The following is a 27,157-nucleotide window of genomic DNA, read 5'->3' as shown; positions in this document are numbered from 1 at the left end:
CACACACGCACACTACCAGAGATGAAGTATGAATGACTAGCTCTACTCGTAAAACGAAGTAGTAAAGAACTGAACAAATTGATGAAAGGTAATATTATTGGCTATACCAACCTTGGTAGGCAGGGGAAAATCACCTTAAACCCTGCCCCACCCTGCTCCAATTGAGATCCAAACATTACAATTGTATTTTGTCATTTAAGGAGACATTTGTTTTCAGTACCTTCCTAACTAGAGCTGGTAGAGGCAGTTGGAAGTAGACATCAGAGTGGCTTCTCTACATAAGATCTAATTATGCTTTTGAGAAAGAATATCCATCCCTGATCCCTAATGAGTAGGGAAAAGGAGAAAGTAAAAGCAATAAGCATTCATTAAATTACAGTGAAGAGGTTGAGTACTGTGCTAAGCCTTTAGGAGTATCATTTGATATTGATAGTTTCAGCTCATTTCATCTGCGCGTGCATGGGAAGATACTATTGTTATTCTCAAGATCACACAGCTAGAAAATGTCTGAGACCAGAGCTGAGTTTACTCCTGACTCCTGGAGGGGTCACCTAACTGCCTCCACAATCCAATCGGCATGACAGTAGGAAAAAAAAAACACAACCACAAAAAGGGTAGGAATTAGTCTAGGAAAAATTAGAAGGCTTGTATGAGCTAAATAAAGATACCATTTCTATAGTCAACTGTGGGAAGAAGGGATGGTGAATGGGGGAGGACAAGAAGTTACTCTGAGGCTCTTCTAAAAGCTCTCAGAACCTGTGAACCAGAGACACTCAAGCTATACAACCTCTTTGTTTTTCTAACACATTATCCTCAAACCAGAAACAACTTGAGCCATTGGTTTCAGACAGGAAGTCTGTGGGGTGAAGGGAGAGGAAGAAGCAAAACTGCTTTCCTAGAGTAAAGGCAAGATGTTGGTCAGTCAAGAAGACTGATCACATGGAAAAATGAGGAACAGAGGAGTAGAAAAACACAAAGGTATTAGAAAAAAAGGCAGCTTTAAATCACTTTCTCTGGTTCTCTCCTGACTAGGGAGGAAAGCCCCTGCCGCAAAGAGAGAGACTGACCTTCCTTCTACCAGTCAATTATTAAGTTTTATTAAATTATGATGATGATGATGCTAGTGCCTAAAATTCACTTATTAAAAATTTACTGGGCACGAGGCACTGGGGATACAACTATAAATTGTGAAACCATCCCTAGAATTCATGTTTCTTTTTTTTTTTCAAACTATTTATTTTTAGGTTTTTGCAAGGCAAATGGGGTTAAGTGGCTTGCCCAAGGCCACACAGCTAGGTAATTATTAAGTGTTTCAGACCAGATTTGAACCCAGGTACTCCTGACTCCAAGGCCGGTGCTTTATCCACTACGCCACCTAGCCGCCCCAGAATTCACGTTTCAAAGGTAGGATATGGACCTCAGTCTTTCACTTTGCTATGCTGCCTCTTGTAGAAATAATAAATATATTTCAGACAACATGTTTGATCTTGAGAAGTGTCACATGTAAAAATGAGACTGTAGGCCCCTTTAAATCACTTCCTCTGGTTCTCTCCTGACCAGGGAGGAAAGCCCCTGCAGCAGGGGTGGCTAGGTGGATAGAGCACTGGCCCTGGAGTCATGAGGACCTTAGCTCAAATCCAACCTCAGACACTTAAATAATTACCTAGCAGTGTGACCTTGGGCAAGTCACTTAACTGCATTGCCTCACAAAAACAGCATTAAAAAAAATGAAACACAGGTGGAGGAACCATTGGTAAATCATTTAATGTCAGTATCCTAGGTAGTTCCCAAAGACCAAATCGAACAAGCACATCAGTAGACCAAGATTCTTCATGAGAAATTATCTATCAATAAAATCACAGGTCCAGTCCAAAATTTAAAAAAAAAACCCATCAGACTTAAAGATAATACATTTATATTGGTTCCATTGATAGATGGTAATCCTGGGAAGGAAATGAGAAAGGCTTCAGTACCAGACCTATGCTGGTCCAGCTAAAGGCCCTGCTGGATCACCTTCTCTTGCTCTCTAGGTGTGGACATTTCCAATGACTGTCCTAGGCCCTCTTCTCTTCTCTCTTTACACACTTCCTAGGCAACTTCTTTGGCTTCCATGGGTTCAGTGAGTGTAAAAGACTACCAAGCCTATACCCATCTTTAATCAACCCTGACCTTCACCCCCAAATGAATGTACAGTAGCATCATCTATTCAACATGTCCAAAAAAGGACTCATTTTCCCTAAACCTATCATTCCTTCTAATAACCCCAATTTTTATTGGTACATTTTTCCACACTCCTCAACTCTTTCCTTTCACATAACCTCTATATCCAATTACCAATTTTTATCAATTCTAGCTCTCTATCACTGCTCATATCTATCTTCTTTATACTCAAAAAAAGCTTTTAATTTCTCCTAGTACAGAACTTATCAATTTGGAATACCATAATAAACTCCCAAATTGTCTCAATTTCAGTTTCTTCCCTCTCTAACCTTCATCTAAAAAAAAACCTTCCATGAGAATCCAAAAGAACATTCTATTTATTAACAATAACATTGTGATTTGATCAACCTTGATGGACACAGCTTCTCTCAACAGTTCAGAGATCTAGGACAACCCTGGGAAACTTGTGATGGACAATTCTATCCACATACAGAGAAAGAAAAATAAAACAAAACTAAATTTAAAAATCTTCACTCAGTTTTTAAAATTTTCTCTTATTTTTTCTTTCCTATTTCATGGTTTTCTTTCTTTTCCCTTAGTCATAATTCCTTATATAGAAAATGATTAATCTGTAAACTGGTTAAACACAAATGTATAATGTACAATATTCACGACTGTCTGATGCTGAGGGGAAGGGGGGGTAAGAAGGGAGGGTGGAAGAAAAGTATGTAATTTATAAATATGCAAGTGGATGAATGGTGAAAAGCTTTCATAATATGTAACTGGAAAAAATTTTTTAAATCTTCCATGGCTCCCTACTGTTTTTTAGCGTAACACATAATTCTGGCACTTGAGGTCCTCTACCTATCTTTCTGGTCTTCTTTAATATTTATCTCCTTCACATATTCTCTAATCTTACAAAAGCACTCTGCCAGCTGTTCCTCAAAGATGACACTGTATATCCTACCTTAAGTATTTCTTCACATGGCCAAAATGAAAATCATTCTGCTTGATTTTGCATATTTATTACAAGGATTTTTTTTTCTTTTCAATATGAGGCAAGTATGGAAAGAGAAAATAAATGCTTATTAATTGGGGGGAAAAAAGTACTCTATTCCTACTTTAATCCATCTTCATTACAGTCACCTAATAAATTTTCCTCCAGGGGTATGACAATGTTACTCCTCTACTTAACAGTGACTCCCAGTTACCTTTTAGTATAAAATATAGTCTTCTCTATTTGACATTTAAATTAAGTTAAACCTAGACCCCTATTTTTAATCTTATTATACATTATTCTCTACTATGCACTCTGTGGTCCAGCAATACCAAGTCATTGGCTGCTTTTACACACAAAATTACATTTCTTCCTTAGAGGAAATATTTTTAAAAACTACCATTCTTTTTAACTCATCAATAAACAATGATTTATTTCCAAAGTAATGTAAATACCAGTGGAAAAAAATCTTACCTGCCATCCTCATGTTTATGTTTTTAGTCTATGGCACAATTTCATCAAAGAAGCATCCTGAAACAAGAAAACAAATTATTAGATCCAAATTAAAATAATTACCTAAAAGGTGCCATTTTAATTTTGAATTAAAACTCAAAGAGGTCCTAATAAATGGCATTCAATTTTTTTCCCAAAGCATTTTACTCATTGACACTACTCATAGAAGAATAGAGGTTTCACATTAACTTTAACTGAGTTATTTCAATTAATTCATAACATATACATATGTAGTTATTTTATATGTGTATTATATGTATATATACACATACATATACATATATATATATAAAAATAAAACCACCCACAATTTTAAACTAGTTTACATTTATAATATTTTGGAAATATACAGTATCTCATTGGATTTTTCTCCTCACTTCTTACTGATCCAGAATAGTCATTTTTCTCCCTAACAGATAGTTAAGGATAATTGGGTGGTAATCTATATACCTTTTTCTATAGTTACACCTTCTGCTCTCTAGAATCAATATTGTTCACTACAATTAATTCAAGTGCAATTATAGTTATTTTTTTATTAATAGTATAGTAGTCATTGAATTATTTTACTTTCTTCAACAGTTCAAGGCTCCTCATGATTCTTTTAAAACATTTGTCCGTTGTCATTTTTCTTTATAAAGAAATAATATTCCATTATATTCAAATACCATGATTGTTCGGCTCTTCCCCAACTTAAGGTTCTTCACTTTGTTTTCAATTTTTATATAATTTCTTTAACATTGTTAAAAGAAACCATTAAGGATTAATTCAAATTAGTTCATATATCTAAATTTTAGTTCATTATCTTACTCATTTCCTTGCTATTCTGAGAAACAAATTTTTATAATTGGAAGGGAGTCTAGAATGTCAGCTGGCCTAATGTCTTCTTTTTTATAGATTGGGGAAATTGAGATACCAAAGGATTTTCTGTACAAACTTAGATCTAAAGCTGGGGCTAGTCAGACCTCTTGACTCCCAGGCAAAGATCTTCATTTCTGATATTAAAAAAAAAAAGTCAGATTTTACTGCTGCCATATATGACTGCTACAAAAGCAATAATTTGTAATTAAATCGATATGACATGATAGTCAATATGATATAATGAACTTAATATCATATCTATGCATGGATTCTTAACCTGGTTTGCAGGTACCTTTTTCATTAACATTTAATGCTATGCACTTGGATAGGGGAAAAAAAACACATCTTTATTTCAACATAATTATATATAAATTAGTTTCCTTTATAATCCAATTGTATTTTGTTTTATTCATTTCAAAACATTACTCTGAGAAGGATCAATAGGCTTCACCAAATTGGCAAACGACTATCTCACACACACAAACAAAACCAACCTCTGAACAAAATCCTTGTGCTAGGATGCAGACTCCTATCGCACCACTGGAAAAAAGTTGCAACATAAATAATCAAGAAGCATTTTCTATCAAGCTTCAGAATGAGTTGGAGAATTCTAATTTTAATATAGTTATATATTCTAGAAATTAATAACCATTAAAATTAAGCAATGAAGACTTGATGAGGCACTTGGCAGGGAAATAGGAATTGGTCTCCTGAGATCCTGGAGAAGCTTCCCCTACCCAAAATGATATTAATAAGCATTTGCCTATAATTCAATCCAAGGGAGCAGCTAAGTAGCACAGTAGATAGAGCACCGGCCCTAGAGTCAGGAGTACCTGAATTCAAATCTGGCCTTAGACACTTACTAACTAGCTGAGGGCCAAGTTACTTAACCCCACTGCCTTACAAAACCATAAATATACATGAATATATATATATATATATATATATATATATATATATCATACACATATGTAAATATATATACATATATATGTACATATATACATGTGTGTGAGTGTATATAAAATTCAATCCAAAGAGGGAATTGTTTCGCTTGCAGGACACTAAAAAGAGAGAGAGCTAAATAGTTTTTATAGATGCCTTAAAAGCACAAAACTTGATCTTAGCTAAAAGACTAAAAACACTTACTGTTAATGATTTTCTTTTAACTCAAAGAAAAACAGTGGTATATGGTAACCATATTCTTTTGCTCAACTATCTAGCTACAATATTTATTTTTTCCAAAATCAAATGTTCAAAAAATGAAGTTTTACTTTGGGGGGAGGCAGGAAAAAATAGGATTAAGGGAGAAGGAAATTGCTTTTGAATTTAATGCACAGAAAATTTTATTAAACAAATACAGAACACTATAATACATTGGAGGCAATATAAAAATTAAGTATGACAATTTAAGTCTTTATGTTGTTTCTAGTCTAAGGGAGAGATTCAATACAAATAAGTGTAATGCAAGTGTAAGTCAAATTAAGCGGGCTATATGGTCAGAAAGGAAGAAAAATCATTACCATTTGAAGGAATCAAGGAAGGTTTCCTCCAAGAGTTCTACATAGAAGCATAAGTAGAATTTCAAAAGAGAATGAAAAATGACTTTCCAGAACCATAAGAAAGAATAATCAAAGGGGCTATAATATCATCAGTGGTAGTAATTAAAGCCTCTACTAAAAGTGATGGCAAGTGGACTAAAGAGGAGAAACTGTTGAATAATTCTTTAATTAAAGGATGAGCAACAACTGGCTACTAATGGAAGTCAGGTACATGTTGCACAACATCCAGGTCAACACGGTACTCTGAAAGATAAAATGCTATGCAGACTGGAGCATTGCTCTAAGATGCATTATTCATTTATTACATACTTATTAGAGCAGATTCTTAGGACCTTTGTTTGACCTATTTAATTGTATTTTTTACTATATGTCTATACTAGTGGTGTCAAATTCAAATAGAAACAGAGGACACTAACACAAACATAATAATCCCTGGACTGCTGACTTAGTTTTAAAATATCATGTTATCTGGAACACTACTGTTCTATTAGAAAGCAGGAGGGATGGGAATTCAGGGAGGCATAGAAGGATTTGCATGAACTGATGCTGAGCAAGATGAGCAGAACCAGAAGAACATTTTATACCCCAAAAGCAATTTGGGGGTGATGATCAACCTTGATGGACTTGCTCATTCCATCAGTGCAACAATTAGGGACAATTTTGGGCTATCCGCAATGGAAAATACCATCTGTCCCAGAGAAAGAATTGTGGAGTTTGAACAAAGACCAAATGGGGGGGGGACCATTATCTTATTATGTAATTTTGCTATCTCTTATACTTTATTTTTCTTCCTTAAGGATATGATTTCTCTCTCATCACATTCAACTTGGATTAATGTATACCATGGAAACAATTTAAAGACTAACAGAATGCCTTCTGTAGGGGGTGGGGGGGAGGGGAGCAAGAATAGGAGAAAAGTTGTAAAACTCAAAATAAATAAAATCTTTCTTTAAAAAAATGAGAAAAGTCATGTTATCTATGCTTCATTATACTTTTATTTATTTTGTTCAACATCTCCCAACTATACATACACACACACACTCTGAGACATATACTCATATGTATAATATGTATACTCTGTATCTGAAATATATTCAAAAATGATAATCACATTAAAATAAATATTTTATGATGCATAATTTATTAATTCAGTTAATGCCTCTCTAAAATTGCTGAAGCTTTCTAAGTTTTAAGTAGAAATGAGGACTCTAGTCAATCAGAGCTACAACATCTTTAAGATTATATACAAACAGTCCATTGGTTTCCTCTACTCCTATATATGTGTAAGATTGCAACTAGCAGAGGGCCACTAGGTGGTACTGTGGATAGACACCAATCCTTGAATCAGGAGAACCTGAGTTCAAATCTGACCTCAGACACTTAATAATTGCCTAGCTGTGTAACTTTGGGCAAGTCACTTAACCCCATTGTTTTAAATAAATAAAATTTTTTAAAAAGATTACAATTAGTTACTTTTGACATAAATTAAATATAAGAACATTTAGTTAGAAATCTAATAGTATACAATATCAACTCTGCCTCTATTAATGATTTTGTCATAATTATAGGTCTGACTCTAGTTCAAATACAATCTTCTCTGGTTTAGCATTTAAAGCCCTTCATAATTTGCCTCTCCTTTACTTATTCCCAATTTCAGCTATCTCGATGTCTTTATATAGACTGGCCCCAAGTCTGTTACATAGAATCTCCCCCACTTCTTGTAATTCCTACTTCCCTTCAAAGGTCTTTCCTGATAAGTCTAAATGCTAGTGAAATCCCACAAAAAAATAACCTTGTATTTATTTTGTATGTACTTATAAAAGAGCACACTGTCTTCCCAGATAGCACAAATTGCCTGATGAAAAGAATTATTTCTTGTTTTTGTCTTTTGTTTTGTTTTGCAAGGCAATGGGGCTAAGTGACAGAACCAAGGCCACACAGCTATGTAATTATTAAATGTCTGAGTCCAGATTTGAATTTAGGTCCTCCTTATTCTAGGGCTGGTGCTCTATCCACTGCATCACCTAGCTACCCCTGAAAAGGGCTATTTCTTTTTTCGCCTTGGCATCTCCAACATCAAGGAGAAAACTTGGCATATGTAGGTGCTAAATTAGTGCTTGTTGATCCCCGATCATCTCTGCTGCAGATTTACTACTCAAAGTGAGTTGGGGGGTGGGGAGTAAGATTGGGAGAAAAATTGTAAAACTCAAAATATTAAAAAAAAAGAGTTTACCAAACTGACTACATCTGTTTTACAGTCCCTCTGAGAAAATAAGTAAAAATAAAAACCCACTACATGCTGTATAGAATCAATGATGAATAAGATCTTCCTATGCAGAGTGTAATATATTTTTATAAGTATGTCTTTTACTCGAGAATAAGGGTAAGAAATATTATTAAAAATGCAAAGTGACTAACATTAATTTGAATAGGTTCTATCAAACTTGTTTGGCAAAAACTGAATATCAACCTTGATCTGAGCTAAATTCTAAATATTTCTAATTATTAAGGGGAGGTAAAATTTGCTTAAGTAGGAGTTCTGTGGCATTTTTCAAGGAACTGAAAGAGAGTAATAAAAGTGAAAATAGGTAAGTTGGGAACACCAAAAGCACCTAGCAAGTACCTATTGACCAACAAGCCAGTGAACAAAGGAGAAATTTGTAAAATAAAAACATATAAAAAACATAAAAAAAGCATACTACATTCCAAGAGAAGACTTATAAAAGTAATTCTGCTGTTTTCATAAACAAGAAATTCAATTTATGAACACCATTAGAACAAGGTACAAGAAAGAATTCCTGGCAATTTCCTAGAAATAAATTTACCTGAATGTTTTAGCTGACCTTCCTCACAAATAGACTCAGAGTTTTAGGATCTGAAAGGTCCTTAAAAGTCATCTCCAACCTAAGACATGAATTCCATCCATGACATCCCAAACAAGTCATTCAAACTTTGCTTAAACATTTTGAGTGCAGAAAATTCACCCCCCAAAGGGATTTGGACAATTCTAATTGTCAGGAAATGCTTTCTCAAGTTGAACCTCCCAATAACTTCTATTCATTTAAGTTCTACCTTTTACATCCAAGTATAATAGCTCTAAATTCCTTTCATGATTTTAGGAATCTTTTCAAGACCCTTCATTTTCTAAGTCACCCTCTTCTGGACATACTCCACCAAATCTGCTGTTTTTAAAATGTGATGCCCAAAACTGGATGATTTATTCTAAATACAGTCAGACCAGGTTAGAATCTAGCTAATTACCTTTTTCTCAGGAGATTATATATTTCTATTAATGTAGTATAAGTTTTCATCGGCTGTTCTGGCTGCCCCTTTACACTTAAGTTATATATAGTTTTCTCTCACAAGAACTGCTTTCTAGCCACATAGTAATCAGGATCATATACTTAGAGCTAAGAAGGTCCTATTCCTTTTTAGTCCCTTCGAGGTTAAATAGATGAATAAACATTTATCCCTTCCTCCCTCATGCAGTTAGACTAATTTTTTTCCTTAAAAGGTAATAACTTCCTTAGTCTAGGTTGGCACAGAGGTTTAAAGGCTCAGACATCACCACCTCAACTTCTGAGCCCCAAGTAGTTGGGAGTAGTTCTCAGATGTGTGGGTAATAATCACAATGAGTAATACAAGACAAGGAGCTCCACTCAGATGAATTAAGTCTTGTATCTTTAATGGTATACCTTTCTCAGAATAGGCTTCTGTAATTAAGTAAATCTCTTTTTTTTTGGTAAGTGCTGAATGATTGTTTCATGTTGCTCCTATACAGAATCTCAACTGCAAGAAAACTGGCCTCAGTCAATTCCAGTCCTGAAAAGAGGTCAAGTATCATATCCAAACATATCCAAATCCCTTACTTTTATAAATGAGGAAACTGAGAGTTGGAGAAACTAAGTAATTTGTTCAAAATAACCAAGCTAGTGAAAAAAATGAGATTAAAAAAAAGGTCCTGACTCCAAATCTGGCTCACTATCCAATTAACTACCCACATTTCCCCTTATCCTGTGTTTATGAAGTCACATGGAACTCAAGGGCAAAACTTTAAAATTCTACTTTTACAAGATGATTAATATGTAATTATGTTAAACAGAATACACATGTACAACTTTTACCTAACTGTGCTCCACCATGGAGAGAGTGGTAGGAAAAAGTAGAACTCATAAATTTGCAAACGGATGAATGTTGAAAAACTATGCCTGCATGTAATTGGAAATATAAAACTTTCAATTAAAAAACAGAGGTCACATATTACTCATCTTCATTATCACTTCTTACATGTAAATAGCAGTGTACATTAATGAACCCACTTTAAGAAAACAGTAAGACTTTCCTACTCTTGCTCATTGCTTCTTCTCTCCTCTATCACCAACAAAATGATTAAATACCATTTTCCTTACAAAATGGGCACTTGCAAAGAGATGATAGATACCTATTTTATTAAATTTCTCTCACTAGTTTATCATTTGAATCGTGGATTTAACATGCCGAAGCACTTATGATTAAAGAGAATTTATCTAATTACAATTTGGTATCAAAACAACTCTGTTCTTATTTAGGTAATGTCACACTGCACATATGAGGTTCAATTAGGAGTTGAGCATCTCTACCACAACTGCATACCAACCTGAAAGATCCCAGAACAACAGTGAGGCTTACAATGTTTTATACTGAAGAAGAGAAGAGTCAGAACCTTTTTAAAAGTATATCAATGTTCAATAAATAGACCTGAGATCCCTTTTAATCAATTAGATAAAAATACAGTAACAAAAAAGTCAGATAAAAAGGCAGAGAGAATTCAGTTCAATTTTAGTGGCTACACATAGAGATTCTCCAATCTCAAACTGGCTCTTTCTGCTTACATACTACAGCATACTACAACCTCCTCCTCCCTCCTTCCTTCCTCAGGAGAAAGGGGCGGCATCTAACTAGACTGTCTCAGCTGATAATGGCAGAAAAACAAACAAAAAAAAGTGACCCTACCAAAATTCAAATATAATATATAACAGCTCACTGATATTATTGGATTGCCTCCTACTCTCCCCTTCTTATCTCTTCATGAAGCTGCCAAATCAATTTTCCTAATATCTCAAAAAAAATTTTTAAGTTACATTCTACCTTGAGAAAATACCCAAACTGTCATTTAGAGACCTTCACAATCTGTACAATGGAAAGAATTTGAACTCTATAGTCAAATTTCAAGTCTGCGAACTTTCTGAGTGTCCTTGGAAAGAATTAACTTCTTTTCATTTGAGGGGGTTGGACCAAAAGGCACCATTCTCTTTTTTTTTCAAGGTCCAATTTAAGCTGATAACTTCAAGATGAAAGTGATTTTCTCTCTCCTTAAACTTACAGAGTTGTTAGAATCTATTCTCTACCTTCTGTCAGACTTATGCCTATACCCCACCTACAGATGGCATCCCCTCCCATGACACAGAATCTAAGTTCCTCAAATGACCATGCCATTTTTCATTTCCGTATTAGTGCCTTGCCCAGAGCAGGCATTTCATGAACTTGGGCTTGGGGTAGCTGGGACTCAACTAATAATACAGAGTAGTTATCAGAGGGTCTCTGAAGAGTCCATCATCCTTTTGGTTCTACAGTTAAAGCAAATTCAAAGAAGATGGCCCTCTGGACCAGACAACCTAAATGTATATACAGTTTCAGTGACACGTATGGGAAGCAGTCTATCATTTAAAAAAAAAAAGCCTGAACGAAATAGAAGCAAAGATGGATAATAACTGGATATGCCAAATAATAGCCTCTAAATTGTACAATCACAAAATACTGACTTGAAAGTGGAAAAATTGAGAGAAGAAGTCAATATTATGGCTAGCTGGGAATTTTCAATTCTGATAGTCAGTGATTTGCATTTTACAGGGGAATGATGACTAATCTCACAATGAATAAGATGCTGTCTTTGCCATTCCAGATGGTACAGAGTTCAGTTCATTTAAGGGCATGGAAAGGGCCATTAAAACTGGCAGATATTAGAATTATTAACAAGAAAAAAGTAAGGAATGAGGAAATAAAAAACTGAAAAGTACTCTAAAGATTTCTTTCTGAAAGTGAGCTATGAAGGATTAGGGTAAGTATATCACTTGTCATGAATATGAATATATATTCACATAAATATATAGCCACCTACTCTTTCTTACCTGGAAAGGAATATAAAACTAAATGCCACATGATTCCTTCTTTATTTTTCCAGTACTGCTAAAATAGACTGGATTAAAAATAAGTTATAGCTTGATCTAATACAGTAAGAAAGTGGTACCCTTTCCTAAGGTGGCTATCTAGTTAAATTTTTTTCTTCTCCTTTAATCCTATAATTCATCTTGAAAAAATTTCAAAAGGTTACAACCTAAAATTATTGCTAAAATTATCCAAATGTTACACAAAAGGGAGGGGGAGAGAAGGGGAAGAGATGAATAAGTTCCAAGAAAAAAGGAAAAAAAGTCATAAAGCAAGATTTCAAAGACAAAATCATAATAAATAGGAGGTGGGAAGGGAATGAGATGTTCTGGTAATATGAGACACCAAAAGGTACAATTTTATATACAAATAAAGCATCACCATTTTCATCTCAAATAACTGTATTTCCTAATGTAGCATAAATAAATTAAATAGAAAATTATCAATCAAAATGATGTGGAAGGCAGTTTCCCAACAACCACTCATACTTGCATTTAGTATAAATCATATTTTGCTTTTCAGAAATATTTTACATTCATGTCAACATTGGCAAATTGTTTATAAAGCATTAGCTGACTATTATTTTTGTTGCAACATAATCCGTGGTAACCACATTCAGTTCAGAAGTGGATTCATTATTCATTTACATATAACCTTTTCACACCAAAATATAGAAACTAACTCAACTGAAACAAACAAACAAACAAAAAAAACAACCATTGTACTCATAAATGACCTCATAGAAGAGATAACTATCTTGGTGAGGAAGAATATTATCAAGATCCTTGCTTAATAGGCTTAAGAAGAAAAGTAGAAATGGCTGAGTAAATTGGTGAGTAAATTGCAGCAGTAGGATAAAAATGAGTTTATGGACATCTCATCTTCAAAGTCTTACAATGAAAATATTTTAAAAGTTAAATACTATAGGAAACCTCTTGAGAAACATCACAGAATAACAGAACTTGACCTAAAAGTATTCTGAAAGACTAATCCAATCCCCTTATATCAGAGATGAGAAAATTAAGTCCCCAAAACAATAAGCAACTTACTCCATGATCATTCAAGCAGATGGCTTATGGCAGAACTAAATCTGCTGATTCTCAATTCAAATCCTTTAAATCAAGTCCAAAACATTTTGGTTATAATTGTGGATTCTGAACTATATAGATTTAGAGGTGCTCTGTCTGGCTCCTTCAACCTTCCCACCATCAGACTTTAAGAACTAAAATAATACAGAAATAGATCTCTTCTAAAAATTAACATAACAATTAAAATTTAAGTGAAAAAGTAGAAGGGAAAAAGGAAAATTAAGAAAATGTAAGGAAAGGGGAATCTAGGTGACACAGTGGATAGTGCATGGGCCCTGAGTTCAAATCGGATCTCAGACACATAATAATTATCTAGCTATATGACCCTGGGCAAGTCACTTAATCCCACTGCCTTGCAAAAACTAAAAAAAAATATATAAGGAAGGTATGACTCTTTTGGGAGAAAGGTAAAATTTATCATTCACTAGAAAGATTTATCTACTCTTATTTAGGAAAATTCCAAAGAAAATTGTAGAATGATTACTGACTAGGGAAAATATAACCTTTTACCACTAGAAAATGACTAGAGACATTTATTTAACCAAGTTCCTCCTGCTCTGTATTTAATAACTGTTGGCATTTCTATAGCCTTTTACAAAAATCAAGTAATTCTTCCTAGTTTATTATCTCCAGTTTGCTATGAATTGAGTCAGATTAAGTGACTCACCTGAGGTCACTAGTGTCTGAGATTAGACTAAAATCTAAGTATATCAAGTAGTCTCTTCACCTAGCTGGCTCAATTCTAACTCAAATGTTATTCAGATTTCCATTTCCCCCTTTAATACCTTTATAATTTAAAAAAATATATATTCAATTATATACTACTAGGGGCCCAGTGGCTAGTGTCAAGATTCAAGTCAGGAAGCCTTTCAGAGTTCAAATTAGACTTTAGGGTCTTAAGAGTATCTTCATCAAGAAAGCCCCAAGTTCTATCACAAATAGTGGGAGAGAAGGGGGCAGTTAGGTGGTGTAGTGGATAGAGGACAGACCCTGGAGTCAGGAGTACCAGAATTCAAATCCAGCCTCACACACTTGATACTAACTGTGTGACCTTGGGCAAGTCACTTAATCTCATTGCCTTACCAGAGAGAGAGAGAGAGAGAGAGAGAGAGAGAACGAGAACAGTGGGAAATTACTGAATTGCCTAAACATTATTTGGTTCAAATAGGTAGTCCAAGGAATAGTGTCAGGCCTGGAATCAGGAAGAATGGAGTTCAGATCTGGCCTCAGATGCTTATTAGCTTATGTGATCCCAAGTAAGTCACTTAACCTGGTTTGTCTGTTTCTTCATCTAAAATGAGATGGAGAAGGAAATGGCAAAATGACTCCAGTATCCTTTGAAAACCCCAAAAAGGGGTCACAAAAAGTTGGACACAACTGAAATCACTAAACAACAAATTAATGTTAGAATCAAATTTTTAAGTGTACAAATATATCCAAACATTTCTCTTGAAATATATTTTGAAGTTTAAACAATTTCTTAATAATAATGCTGCATTTTAATCAGTTAAGAAAACATTAATAGAATCTCTCACATATAGACTCATTTTAAGAGAAGTGGGAACAACCAGGATCTTAGCCTGAAGGTATTCACAGCCATAATTAGGTATTTAAAAAAGGCTTCTCTGGTCTGTTAAAAAAAACTTCCTAGCTTCTGAGCTATGGTGTAGCACCTGAGAGGTAGTATGTTATAATGAGCAGAGAGTGTGCTTTTCAAATCAGAAGACTGGGCTCCAACAGTACCTACCATCTCTAACATCTGACTTGTGAGAATGTCTAAATGTTCTGGGTAACTCTGAGATATTAAATTGCAGAGTAGGTTCAGACCTCGAATTACTTCACTTGAAGAATTCCCTTTATCAGTGAAACCATGCAAGTACCATGTCCTTATCCCATAAGGAGCATAAAGATGGAAAAAAAAATGATATAATGGGAAGAACTATTGATTAATAGTCAGGTAACCTGAGTTTTATTTTTGTTTTTTGTCTTGTTTTTGCAAGGCAATGAGGTTAAGGTCACACAGTGAAGTATTAAGTGTCTGAAGCCAGGGGCGGCTAAGTGGTGCAGTGGATAGAGCACCGGCCCTGGAGTCAGAGGAGTGCCTGAGTTCAGATCCCACCTCAGACACTTAATAATTAGCTAGCTGTGTGGCCTTGGGCAAGCCACTTAATCCCATTGCCTTGAAAAAACCTAAAAGAAGTGTTTGAAGTCAAATTTGAACTCGGGTCCTCCTGACTCCAGAGCCAGTGCTCTGTACCACCTTAGCTGCCCTTGTAGCCTGAGTTTCTTAACTCTTAGTCTTGCTTGGGCCTCAGCAAAGCTAGGTGGCCCAGTCAATAGTGAGAATACTCTTCTTCATGAGTTTAAAATCAGCTTCAGGGTGGCTAGGTGGCGTAGTGGATAAAGCACCGGCCTTGGAGTCAGGAGTACCTGGGTTCAAATCCGGTCTCAGACACTTAATAATTACCTAGCTGTGTGTGGCCTTGGGCAAGCCACTTAACCCCATTTGCCTTGCGCAAAAAAAAAACCTAAAAAAAATAAATAAAGTCAGCTTCAGATATTTCATTAGCTATGTGATCCTGGGCAAGTCACTTAAACCTGTTAAATGAGCTGGAGAAGGAAGTGGCAAAGCACTCCAATATCTCTGCCAAGAAAATCCCAATGAATCTGACAAGACTGAAATCTGGGCCTCTTAAGACAGTATAAAAGGAATATTCAAAAAGACATTGTAATCAATGTAATGACCAAAAAGAAATTGAAAAGACCTGTTTACTTATCAGTGCCCCAGAGGAAGGACTAGGGATGTAGGAAGTGACATATCTTTTTACAGGGATGACCAATATGTTTGGTTTCTTTCTTATGTATATAGTACTCAATCACTTATTTGGGAGAGGAGGGAGAGGTAGTAAGGAGTGAAGAAGAAAAGAAAAAGCAATAACTTTTTTAATACACAGAAGTACAGAATGAGACATAGGTAAGTTGGGCAGTTTTTTTACTTTCATGGTTAAATTCAATATACACTTTAAACAATGAAACAAATTACTTCCACATATCTTTTCTGTTCTTTATTGTACTGTTTATGTTTGCTCATGTTAAGTTCAAAATAAAGTCATTTAATTAAAAAAAGAAAACGAATGGACTAATGTAAATCTCTGAATTTCTTCCATCTCTAATATTCTAAGTTTATGTCAAGATTTCACTGATGACAGTAATTTCAGTACTGCTTAGTTTGGCCAATCTTTTGCTAAGAAGCATTAATAAGTCATGAATAGATTTCCCTGATGAAGATAGATAACACAATTTTGAATTAATTTAAAGAACATAAGAAGTATAAAACTTCATGCACCTGGTTCAGTACTAGTACAAAATATATTATTTCCTTTCCTTGTACATAGATATAGCAAATGAAAAGAACTGTCATTTTAGGTGATGGTACTAAAAAAAAAAAAAAACAAATTCCTGGGGCGGCTAGGTGGCGCAGTGGATAGAGCACCAGCACTGGCGTCAGGAGTACCTGAGTTCCAATGCGGCTTCAGACACTCAATGACCTAGCTGTGTGGCCTTGGGCAAGCCACTCAACCCCATTTGCCTTGCAAAACCTTAAAAAAAAAAAACTCCACAAGAAACAATATTGTGAAATAATTTAGAGAACATAAAAAGTATAAAGCTTCAAGCACCTGGTTCAGTACTAGTACCAATTAAATTATTTCCTTCCCTGGTACATAGATATAGCAAGCAAAAAAAGAATTGTCATTTTTAGGTGATGATAATAAACCCCAAAAAATAATGACGGGGAAATATTCATTTCTATCAAGAATGGGTGAAGGTAATTCCAAAAAACAAAAGTATGAGAAAGTAATTTCAAACTGCAAAAAAAAGTCACGTTTCTTTATGGAATGGATAAAAGTGATTGAAAAAACAAGGCCTGTCTGTAAGAAAAACAGTCTCAAAGTTGAGAGGGAAAAAAAGTCAGATGCCAGAAAAAAAAGTCAGATAGCAGAAAAAAAAGTCAGATGCCAGAGGGTGCAGGTATGTGGAACCTACGGTCGGATTTGCAAGCAGCTGGTTAGTTGGATCAGCCGGTAGGACGTGCCCGGAGGCTTAGGTGAAGGCGAGCACCGAGGCGGCTCGGCAGGTGAGCCGTGGGGCAATTCCACCCTCCACGGGGCTGGCACCGGCTCCCCGCGGCCCCCCTAGTCACACACACACACACACACACACACTCACACTCTCTCACACATACACACACTCACACACTCAAACACACACACACAGTCTCACACTCTCACACAAACACATTCACACACACACTCAGAAACACACACAAACACAGTCTCACTCTCACACATACACACTCACACACACACTCAGAAACAGACACACAGTCTCACACTCTCACACACAGACACAAACTGACACACTCACTGTCTCACACTCACACACACACAGACACATAGCACACACTCAGACACACAGTCTCACACACACAAACTGACAGTCTCACATTCACCCTCTCACACATACACACACTGACAACACACACATACACTCACACACACTCTCACACACACAAATTGACAGTCTCACACTCACAATCTCACATGCACACAGACACATAACACACTCACAAACACACACACTCACACAATACAGACACACACACAGTCTCACACTCTCACACACAGACACAAACTGACACACTCACAGTCTCACACTCACACACACACAGACACATAGCACACACACTCAGACACACAAACAGTCTCACACACACAAACTGACAGTCTCACATTCACCCTCTCACACATACACACACACTGACAACACACACATACACTCACACACACTCTCACACACACAAATTGACAGTCTCACACTCACAATCTCACATGCACACAGACACATAACACACTCACAAACACACACACTCACACAATACAGACACACACACAGTCTCGCACTCACACTCTCGCACACACACACACACACACCACACTCTCACTCCCCCCCCCCCCCCCCCGGCTCCCCAAGCTGCAGACTCACAAAGCCCCGGGCCGGCGGCCGGCTGCCAGCCCCGCGCGGTGTGGGGGCGCCTCGGGGCTCCGGGCGCTGGGGGCGCCCCCTCCCGGGGGCCCGGCTCGGCGGGGGCGGGGGATGCTCGCCGGCCCCGCCCCGCCCGCGCCCCCGGGGCGCCCCTCCTCTCGCCCGAGGACACCTGCGCGCGCGCCCCGGGGGGCGACGTGCCCCCCCGCCCAGCCCCCGGCTCTTACCGGCGCCCGCCGCCCCGCGCTCCCGCCTGCCGCCCGCCCGGCGGCCGCCGCTCACGTGCAGTCCCGGCCCGAGGCCGCGGAGCCAGCCGGCTCAGCCGCGCGCTTCCCTTCCAGCCGGGCTTGTGCACGGGAGGAAGCCCGGCTCCCCACCCCTGGCCCGCGCCCTCTTCCCGCCCCTTCGCCCGCGGCGGCCAATGAGCGCTCCCCGCTGGGGAAGCCGGTCGCGCCCCCCGGCGGTGGAGGACCGAGTTGCAAGCCCCGCCCCCGCTTGGCCTCCATTGGCCTAGCGAGGAGGAGGCCCCGCCCCCGGGCTCACGGACCGCTCAGGAGGGCGGAGAGGGGCGGGGTCTCGGCGGGCAGCCCCGCCCCCCGAGGCTTCAGTCGCGGCGCTGTCTGGGGTTGCCACGTGGGAGCGGGAGCTGCCGCCGACTCCGGTCCCGACGCGGCGTTCCTGGAAGGCACGAGGGGAAAGGGCCCGGAAAGAGCCTTGGTGGGTCTCCTCGGTCCCACCCGCGGCCACGACGGAGGAACATGAGCATGCCGCGCTCGGCGCCCCTGCCCCCGGAGGCTGCGCCCCGGAGGCCGCACTTTGTAACCGATTAAGCCCGGCACCCCTGGCCCAAAGCGCTTCAGCCCCGCTCGGAGCGCCAGCGCCGAGCTCTCGGCCTCCCTCCCGGCCGCCGCGGGGTCGCGCCCCTCCCCCTTCCTTCCACGGAGCCTTGCCGTCCGCATCCGGCTCGCTTAGATAGCGGTCGCCGGCAGGGGGCGTTGCTCCTGTGTCCCGTCCCCGCGCCGACCCCAGCGCGGAATAAAGGCCTTTCTCTGTTTGTGTTTGTTTTGGGGGCGCGATGGGATGGCCCTACGTCACGCGGCCTGTCGGGTCTTCCGGACCCCAGAGCCAGGTGCACCTTGCAACCAATTCCTCAGAAACGTGTGTTCCGTAATTGACTTTCCGTTCATAGATCACAGGATCGGAGACACGCAAGAGCCAAAAAGGTCATCTTTTCAAATTTCCTCATTTTACGCAAAAGGAAACCACAAAAAAAAGTGACATGCGCAAGGTCACCCAAAAATAGTCATTCGTGGGGTCAGGAGTCAAACCCAGATGTTCAAATAATGAAAATCTATTTTTATCCGTGTATACTTGTCTTTAACATATTTTCTTATTAGTCATTTTGCGATTGACAAATTAGGACAGGAAGGAAAAACATAAGAGAAGTGAAAATAGTATCCATTCAGATTCCATGTGGGGTTTGGGGGCATAAATTATGATCATATCCTTTGTCCCAGCAATTCCAAAACTAGACCTATATCCAAAAGTAAAAATGGGGAAAGGCCCACATGTTCTAAAATATTGACAGCACCTCTTTTTGTGGTGGTAAAGAATCAGAAATTGAGGGAGATGCCCATCAATTAGGGAATGGCTGAACGAGTTACAGTATATGAATGTTATGGAATACTATTGTTCTATAAGAAACCATGAATGATCAGACTTCAAAGAAGCATGGAAAGATTTACACGAACCAATGCTGAGCAAAGGGAGCAGAACCAAGAGAACATGATTCACATGAACAAAAACATTGTGAGTTGATGACATGCTTCTCCTCTCAGCAGTTCAGAGTTCTGGAACAACCCTGGGAGACCTGTTATGGCCAATGCCAACCACACAGAGAAGGGGAAAAAAAACCCACACAGAATCTGAATGGATACTATTTTCACTTTTTCTTCCTATCCCATGGTTTTCTTTCTTTTCCCTTAGTCCTAATTCCTCAAACACAAAATGATCAATAAGAAAATATGTTAAAGACAAGTACACGTGTACAGCTTTTACCAGACTATTTGCCACTGAAGGGAGGAGGCATGAGAAGGGACGCTGGTAGAAAAATGTGTAACTTATAAATATGCAAGTGAATGAATGTTGAAAAATTTCTATATAACATGTAATAGAAAATAAAATATCAAGAAGGAAAAAAAATTCAGTGCACTTGCCATTATAACACAGCTAGGTAATATTTTAAAATTTTATGGTTTCAAAGTCTAATATGGTATGTATTTATTTAGATATCTATATAGGTAGATAAGAGAGAGAGAAAGGGAGAAAAAGAGATCTTGCACATGAAAGTTCTGGCTTAGCTTAAAAGTACTGAGAGATTGAGTTCACACAAACAATATAAAAGAAACAAGACCTGATTCCAGATTTTTCTGGTTTAAGGCTAGCTCTCTATCCATTATACCACATTGCCTCTAACTATAACTAATAGGTGCTGAATAAAATGCTTCTTGGTTGAGTGAGCAAAGTCCAAAATATTGCATTGCTACCCTTAAAAGAAAAAAAAAAAGGTTGAGAAGAAATCTGGATCCCACTGGACATATCCTCTGTAGAGGCATTTATTTTGTCAAAGTCAAATAGAAACCGGCCCCTAAACTGTAGCTAAGATTCCCTCCAGCTCACATAGTAGTTATGGTAAAGTTATGTTTTATTATATTTTAATGTCTTTTGTTAAACATTTCTAATTACATTTCAATATGATTTAGGTTGTATGGTTTGACCCCTCTGAGCATCTGTGAGTGTCTTTGAAATGGAATAATATTTTAAAAAAAACTCAGAATGAGAAAGCATTAGTGGGTTGAAATCTAATCAAGGAAAAGCCCAACTAATTAAGATCACAAATCTATTAGGAGTTTGGCTGTAATTTTAAGTAAATGACTTGTTTTGGTCTTGTGGCAAGTTGAGTAAAGGTAGTTAAGTGAAGAGAGAAGGGGATTCCTTATTGGTATCTTTTACCTCTACTCTTATTCCTTATTGGTTATATGTTGTAGACTGCTCACACCTACCACACAACTCTCTGTGGGCCTCTATGTGCTATTTTTAATTTTTTGAAAGACAGCTGTGTTGCACGTCTTGCTGCCATACAGCAATACTGGTAGAATGTTATTAAAAAGATAGATCTTGTCTTTCATGGAAAACTTAGGGTCATTAAAGGAATTTTGCAATTTCCTGAAGACAATCTGTACCAACATCCTCCTCCCATTCAACTCTAGACTATCATCTGTCCATTTGTACCATCTGCCCTTACATGTAGAACAAAAATAAGGTATACAGTCCATTGGTATTCACTAAAAAATAATATATAAAGAATAATAAAAATGCAAAATACCAAAAATATCAAGATATGAAATGCAGGAAGTGAGGCACTTACAGAAAGTTAGTGATTGCAAGAATAGTTGTTCTTCCTATAATTCCTATCATGTGGGTCATCCCCACAAAAAGTATTCTCAAATTTTAAATGCTGTGCCCTTAAAGAACAAAAAGTACATTCATCTTGATGACTGAAAGATGAACTTGTAGTAAATCTTGTAAAAATTTAAATGTGCCTTGTACAAAACATACAAAAAGGACATCCATACTAGTCTTCTAGACAAATTTGCAAGACAGTTTGAGGAAGTGAAGGGACTACCAGTAGAACTGAGTTTTTCTCTGAGTGGCCCTAAGGAGCAAAGAGAACTAATGTTCTCATCATATCACTGTGATACAGGCAACTATACTAACTATCCCAGACAAGTGGATAATTCCTAAACTCAGTTAATAGCTGCAATGTTTCCTTTCCAGGTTTTTATGATTTTTACCATATGGTATGGTTGGAACTAGTAGCATGCTGTCATTTTCTCCACCTATGTGTTCTATGAGACAACTATTCTTTGTACTTACAGGTAATGTATTATATATTATATATAATATCTGAAGCAGTATTGAGATCTTATCAAATACTAAATAATTATTATTGTCCAATTATTTTCAGTCCTGTCCAACTTTTTGTGATCCCATTTGGGGTTTTCTTGGCAAAGATTCTAGAGTGATTTGTCATTTCTTTCTCCAGCTCATTTTACAGATGAAGATACTAAGGCAAATAGGATTAAGTGACTTGCCCAGGGTCAGTTAAGTGTCTGAGGCTAGTTTTGAATTCAGGAAGATGAGTCTTACTAGGAGAGGCACTTTATCTACTGAACCACCTAAGCTATGAATAATTACTTATTTTCAAAATTTTAATTACTCTTACCTTAATTGTTTTCAAAATTCAAATCTATCGGTGATGTTAATGGTATTGATAAAGACACCCTTGATGCCTCATCAGGACATAGAAGTGACCCTGGTTTCTCAAAGGCAATCTTAATGGAGTGTCAGAAACAGAAAAGGGATTAAGCACCCAGTTCACAGGAGCAAAGAGCTAGGAGGGATCTTTGAGATGATCTGGTCCCACTCCCACTGCAGACCCTAAGCATTATCTTACCTAAGGTCATATAACTAATGAATAGTAGTAAGCTAGTACAAGAATGCAGGATGGCCTGCTTATGGGATAAGGTAGGATGAAAGTGATTTGACCATGAAGAAACTATTGTCATCAGTATCTTTAGTGCTTAATGTTATTTAAGTATTCAAATCTTTATTATCAATTAAGTTAGTAAAGTCAGATTACAGTTGAAAGGGATCTTGAAAACATTGCATGAGACAACTAGGTGGTTAGAGTCCTGGATTCCAATTGAAAAAGACCTGAGTTTGAATGCTGCCGCAGACACTTATTAGCCATGTTTCTCTGATCTTCTTTCAGCCTCAGTTCCATCAACTGCAAAATGAGTATAACAGCTCCTACTTTGTAGTATAGTTGTAAAGTGTCAAATGAGATAACATAAAGCACTTTGCAGACCTTAAAATCCTATGGAGGTGTTAGTTATTATTAAATATGAGAGATAGTGAAATAAAATGTAAAGTATGATAATGATTGAGGAAAGGCATATAAGTATATATATATAATACACACACACACGTGTGTGTGTGTGTGTGTGTATATCTGGGTATGTGTCTGTGTGTGTGTGTGTGTGTGTGTGTGTGTGTGTGTGTAACGTGTGTATTTTTCCCCATGCAACACTTAACAGGTGAGTGAATAAATTGTTGCTGGTCTTCCAAAAGTTTTATAAGACTCAAATGGGAGGGAGACTAAGGAAAAACTATTAAAGGCTATAAGATAGGAAACAGTGAAGATTCAAACTCTGGGTCAAAGAACTCTAAGATCTGATGAACTTAAGGAAATAGGGAAAATATTGAGTCTTTCCATTAAACCCATATCATCCATGTTAAGCCAAGACATAGGAAGCACAAATACAAAACCTGGGACACACAGACACACACTTGTAGTCCCAGAAAAGCTCCTCTGGGTTCAATAAATTCTGTAAATCACTGCACACTCAAAGTCATAGTTTGTGACCTTAGGTAAATTACTTCTCCTGGCCTTATTTTCCTAACCAATAAAATAAGAACCCAGAGTCAATCTAGTAATGAAATATCAGAGTAAAATTGTATCCTTGCCTCTGAAAAACAAAGATAGTAAAGGTGAATAAATCAATGTTTATATTTTTACTGGTAAACCTGAGGAGATACTAGTTCAAAACAATTTGTATTGAATCAAAAGCTCCCCTTGAGTAGTTGATTTTATAGGCAGCATGGTAATGAGTAGGACATGGACATGAAGTCAAAAAGGCCTGAGTTCAAATCTTGACCCAGACACTAACTGTAGGACCCACAGCAAGTTACTTAATCTCAGCTTCCTCAAATATAAAATGAGGGACCTCATCTTTGAGGTGCCAACATGGTCTAAATTTTTATTTCTATGAAAGAGGAAAGCAAGTAAAGTGACAAGAGACATTCACTTTTCTGAGTTGCCCTTATGAAAGCAGGGAAAAGCAGGTTCTGGAAGAATGGATGCTTTGTGTATCCAAGAAGGGATCACAAGTGGCCAGGAAACCTTCATGAGGGGGCCCAGGTCAGGAGCTCTTTGGCTAAAATGCACGTAGAAGGCACACACTTGTGGACAGCCCATTCCTCCCAAGGCAGCAGAGCTGCTGCTATCCTTTACTATCATCATCATCACAGATCCTTCTAAGCACCAAGTCTCTCTTTCTTCTAGGTAGTGTGGCCCCTGAGGGGTGAGATGTGAACATCTCCAAGAAGTGTCCTGATTGTAAAACCACTATCTTTTCATCTGCTGGGCTCTGGGTTTCCATCTATTCTGAGAAAGGCACAGATCAGGTTTGTCCAGCTGCTATTCAGACTTGAAATTAGATTTCAGTAAAATTTTATTGGACCATAAATAGCAATAAAAATAATTAGGTTACCTAGGATAAGTTTAAAAGGCATTTCTTACCTTTTCATCATTAACATTAGCAGAAAAACGTCTTCACAGAGCAATGGAAATTCTCCTCCCTACCTTGGGCTGGGTGGTATAGAGCCTGAGAAATCATTTGGTCTGGGGCTGCCAAGGCAACTGCAGGCAGAACTCAAAGTTCAATAGATCTAGGGGCTCTTTAGGGTTAGAATTTTTAAGTTGATGATTTTGCATAATCTTTGAATGATGTGATAAATATCCAAATGGCCTTTGGAAGAAAAAAAAAGCTTTCCACCTACATTAAAAGGAAACCAAATTAGATGCAAGTCTACCACACATTCTATTTAAGTTATGGAGTCTAGAACATCTCTCCCAGACTGGGACAGCATTTTGTTTTAGAATATAACAAAGGGTGACTTTGGGCATGTCACTTAACCTCAGTGCCTTAAATAAAAAATTAAGATAAAAAAAAGAATATAACAATGGCTAGATAGTATATACCTGAGGTACCACACCTAGCTAGGGAAGGCTAATAAAAGTCACCAGAATTCCCTGCTCCCAGATTCAATCTAATCTCATAGAACACAGCGTCTGGTGATGTTTTTGTTTGATTTAAAGATAGCTATCTGATTTAGGATTTGATTTTTAACTAGAGTTGTATCTCTGATTGTGATCCTTTATCCTCAAAATCCTGCATTGAAGTTCATCATATTTGAAGATTCTTTTTGATTGGATGCAAATGAAGTTGGAGAAGAACAAAAGGGAAGAAAGGAAAGTTAAGACCATTCCCTTCACAGCTGTAGGTCTGTATCTTTCCCTTTAAAATGTATAACTGCCAGCAATAAAACCTCAGACTTTGTATCTGTTCTGGTGAGCAGAAAATCGTATTGTCTCCCTTGATACTTACCTATCCAGAGAGGAAGAGGAAAAAATGAATTATTTTCCTGAGGATTTTTATGCAGCGATACTCAAATTTCATTTCTCAATATGCTTGTGACTCTTCAAGACTTCTAATTTCCTCTACAATTACTTAATATTGGATTCTCTAAGATAAAGAGAAATAAAATGATTCTTTTGGTGAATGGTGATTATAAACAGACTCCTCAGCTCACATATCTATTAGAACTTGTATAATAAAGCAGCATTCCAACAAATTTGTAAGTTCTGAAATCTACAGGTGTTTCAATACAAGGGAATCAATTATTGCCTCTCGAAACTATTCCCTAATAACACCACATAAATGGCCAGATTTATTTTAAATAACTTTTTTTGGGGAGGGGCTGGGTGAGGCAATGGAATTAAGTGACTTGCCCAAGGTCACACAGCTAGTGTCTGATCCCAGATTTGAACTTAGGTACCATGTTTTATCCACTGTACCACCAGCTGACCTTAAAATAACTTTTGAAAATATTTTATTTTGATTTCTAGAAGAGATCTTTTCTAAAATTGTTTCTTGAATTAAAGAAATGATAAAAGAAAATGTAAAAATCACTATACATTACATTAGTCAATGAGTATTTATTTTAAAATACCTAATGTGTGTTAGACACTTTTCTTGGTACCAGGCATACAAAGACAATAAATAAATAAATTGTATTCTCTAATTTATATTCTATCACAAAAGACATATTTAAGAATATGCAGAATTAAAAAAAATAAATACAAGGTAGTTAGAATGGGCACTAGCAGTCTGGAGAGAATCAGAAAAGGCTTTATGTAGAAGGTGGACTTGGATTAGAAGGGAGTTTCTGTGGGGGGAGGAGGATAAGGAGGGATAGGCGTTATAGTAATGAGCTGGGAGAGAGGGAAATAAGATTATCCAGTGCAAAGAAATAAGAAATGAAGTGCTCTAGGTGGAGAACAGAAAAGTCAATTTGAATTAGTGGCAGAGTCCAGGGAAAAGTTTAATATATGATGAAATTGGAAAGATAGGTTGGAGCCAGATTGTAAAGGGTTTATTTGAGGGTCATTCTTTTCTAATCGTATGAAAAGTCAGGAAATTTGTTAACCAAAGGAGTCTGGAACTTACCTTGAAGCTTCTAGGTACAAAATACTCTATTCTTGGTCACCACAATGAAAGTCAGAGCCAAAGCTAGTTTTCTCTGGGAGATGTTGAGAGGTGAACCTCCTTGCATTTGACTGTGTCAGACTGCTTTGGAGAATGTGCCTGTTTAGTCGGAGGACCAGTCTATCTAAGAAACCTTTTCATGAGAAAGTTGGCCACCAAGTTATGAGATTTTATAGTCATAAAAACTCATTAAGGTAATCTGCTAGGGAGTTCTTTGGATCAATAGCATGAGGGAGAAGCAGATAGAATGGATCCTTCTGGTTAGAAATCAAAGAGGAT

At 37.5% G+C, this 27,157-nt stretch overlaps 1 protein-coding gene across 2 annotated transcripts in view; it reads right to left on the bottom strand.

Moving 5' to 3' along the window:
- Positions 1–18,793, bottom strand: part of LOC141493007 (protein FAM3C) — a 53,593-nt gene extending 34,800 nt beyond the window's left edge. The window contains exons 1-2 of one of the 2 annotated variants that reach the window (XM_074193818.1): positions 18,653–18,793; positions 3,632–3,688 (exon numbers count right to left, since the gene is read on the bottom strand). In XM_074193818.1, coding sequence (XP_074049919.1) covers positions 3,632–3,644 — 13 coding nt within the window. In that variant the 5' untranslated portion in view covers positions 3,645–3,688; positions 18,653–18,793. The remainder of the gene's footprint in view (positions 1–3,631; positions 3,689–18,652) is intronic. The other variant, XM_074193819.1, reaches the window with a different exon arrangement.
- Positions 18,794–27,157: the final 8,364 nt, after the last annotated feature.

The sequence above is a fragment of the Macrotis lagotis genome, chromosome 7 (genome assembly GCF_037893015.1).
Source record: "Macrotis lagotis isolate mMagLag1 chromosome 7, bilby.v1.9.chrom.fasta, whole genome shotgun sequence".
NCBI classification, from domain to species: domain Eukaryota; kingdom Metazoa; phylum Chordata; class Mammalia; order Peramelemorphia; family Peramelidae; genus Macrotis; species Macrotis lagotis.
The sequence above is the reverse complement of the archived record's forward strand: the minus strand, read 5'-3'. Positions and strand labels throughout refer to the sequence as shown.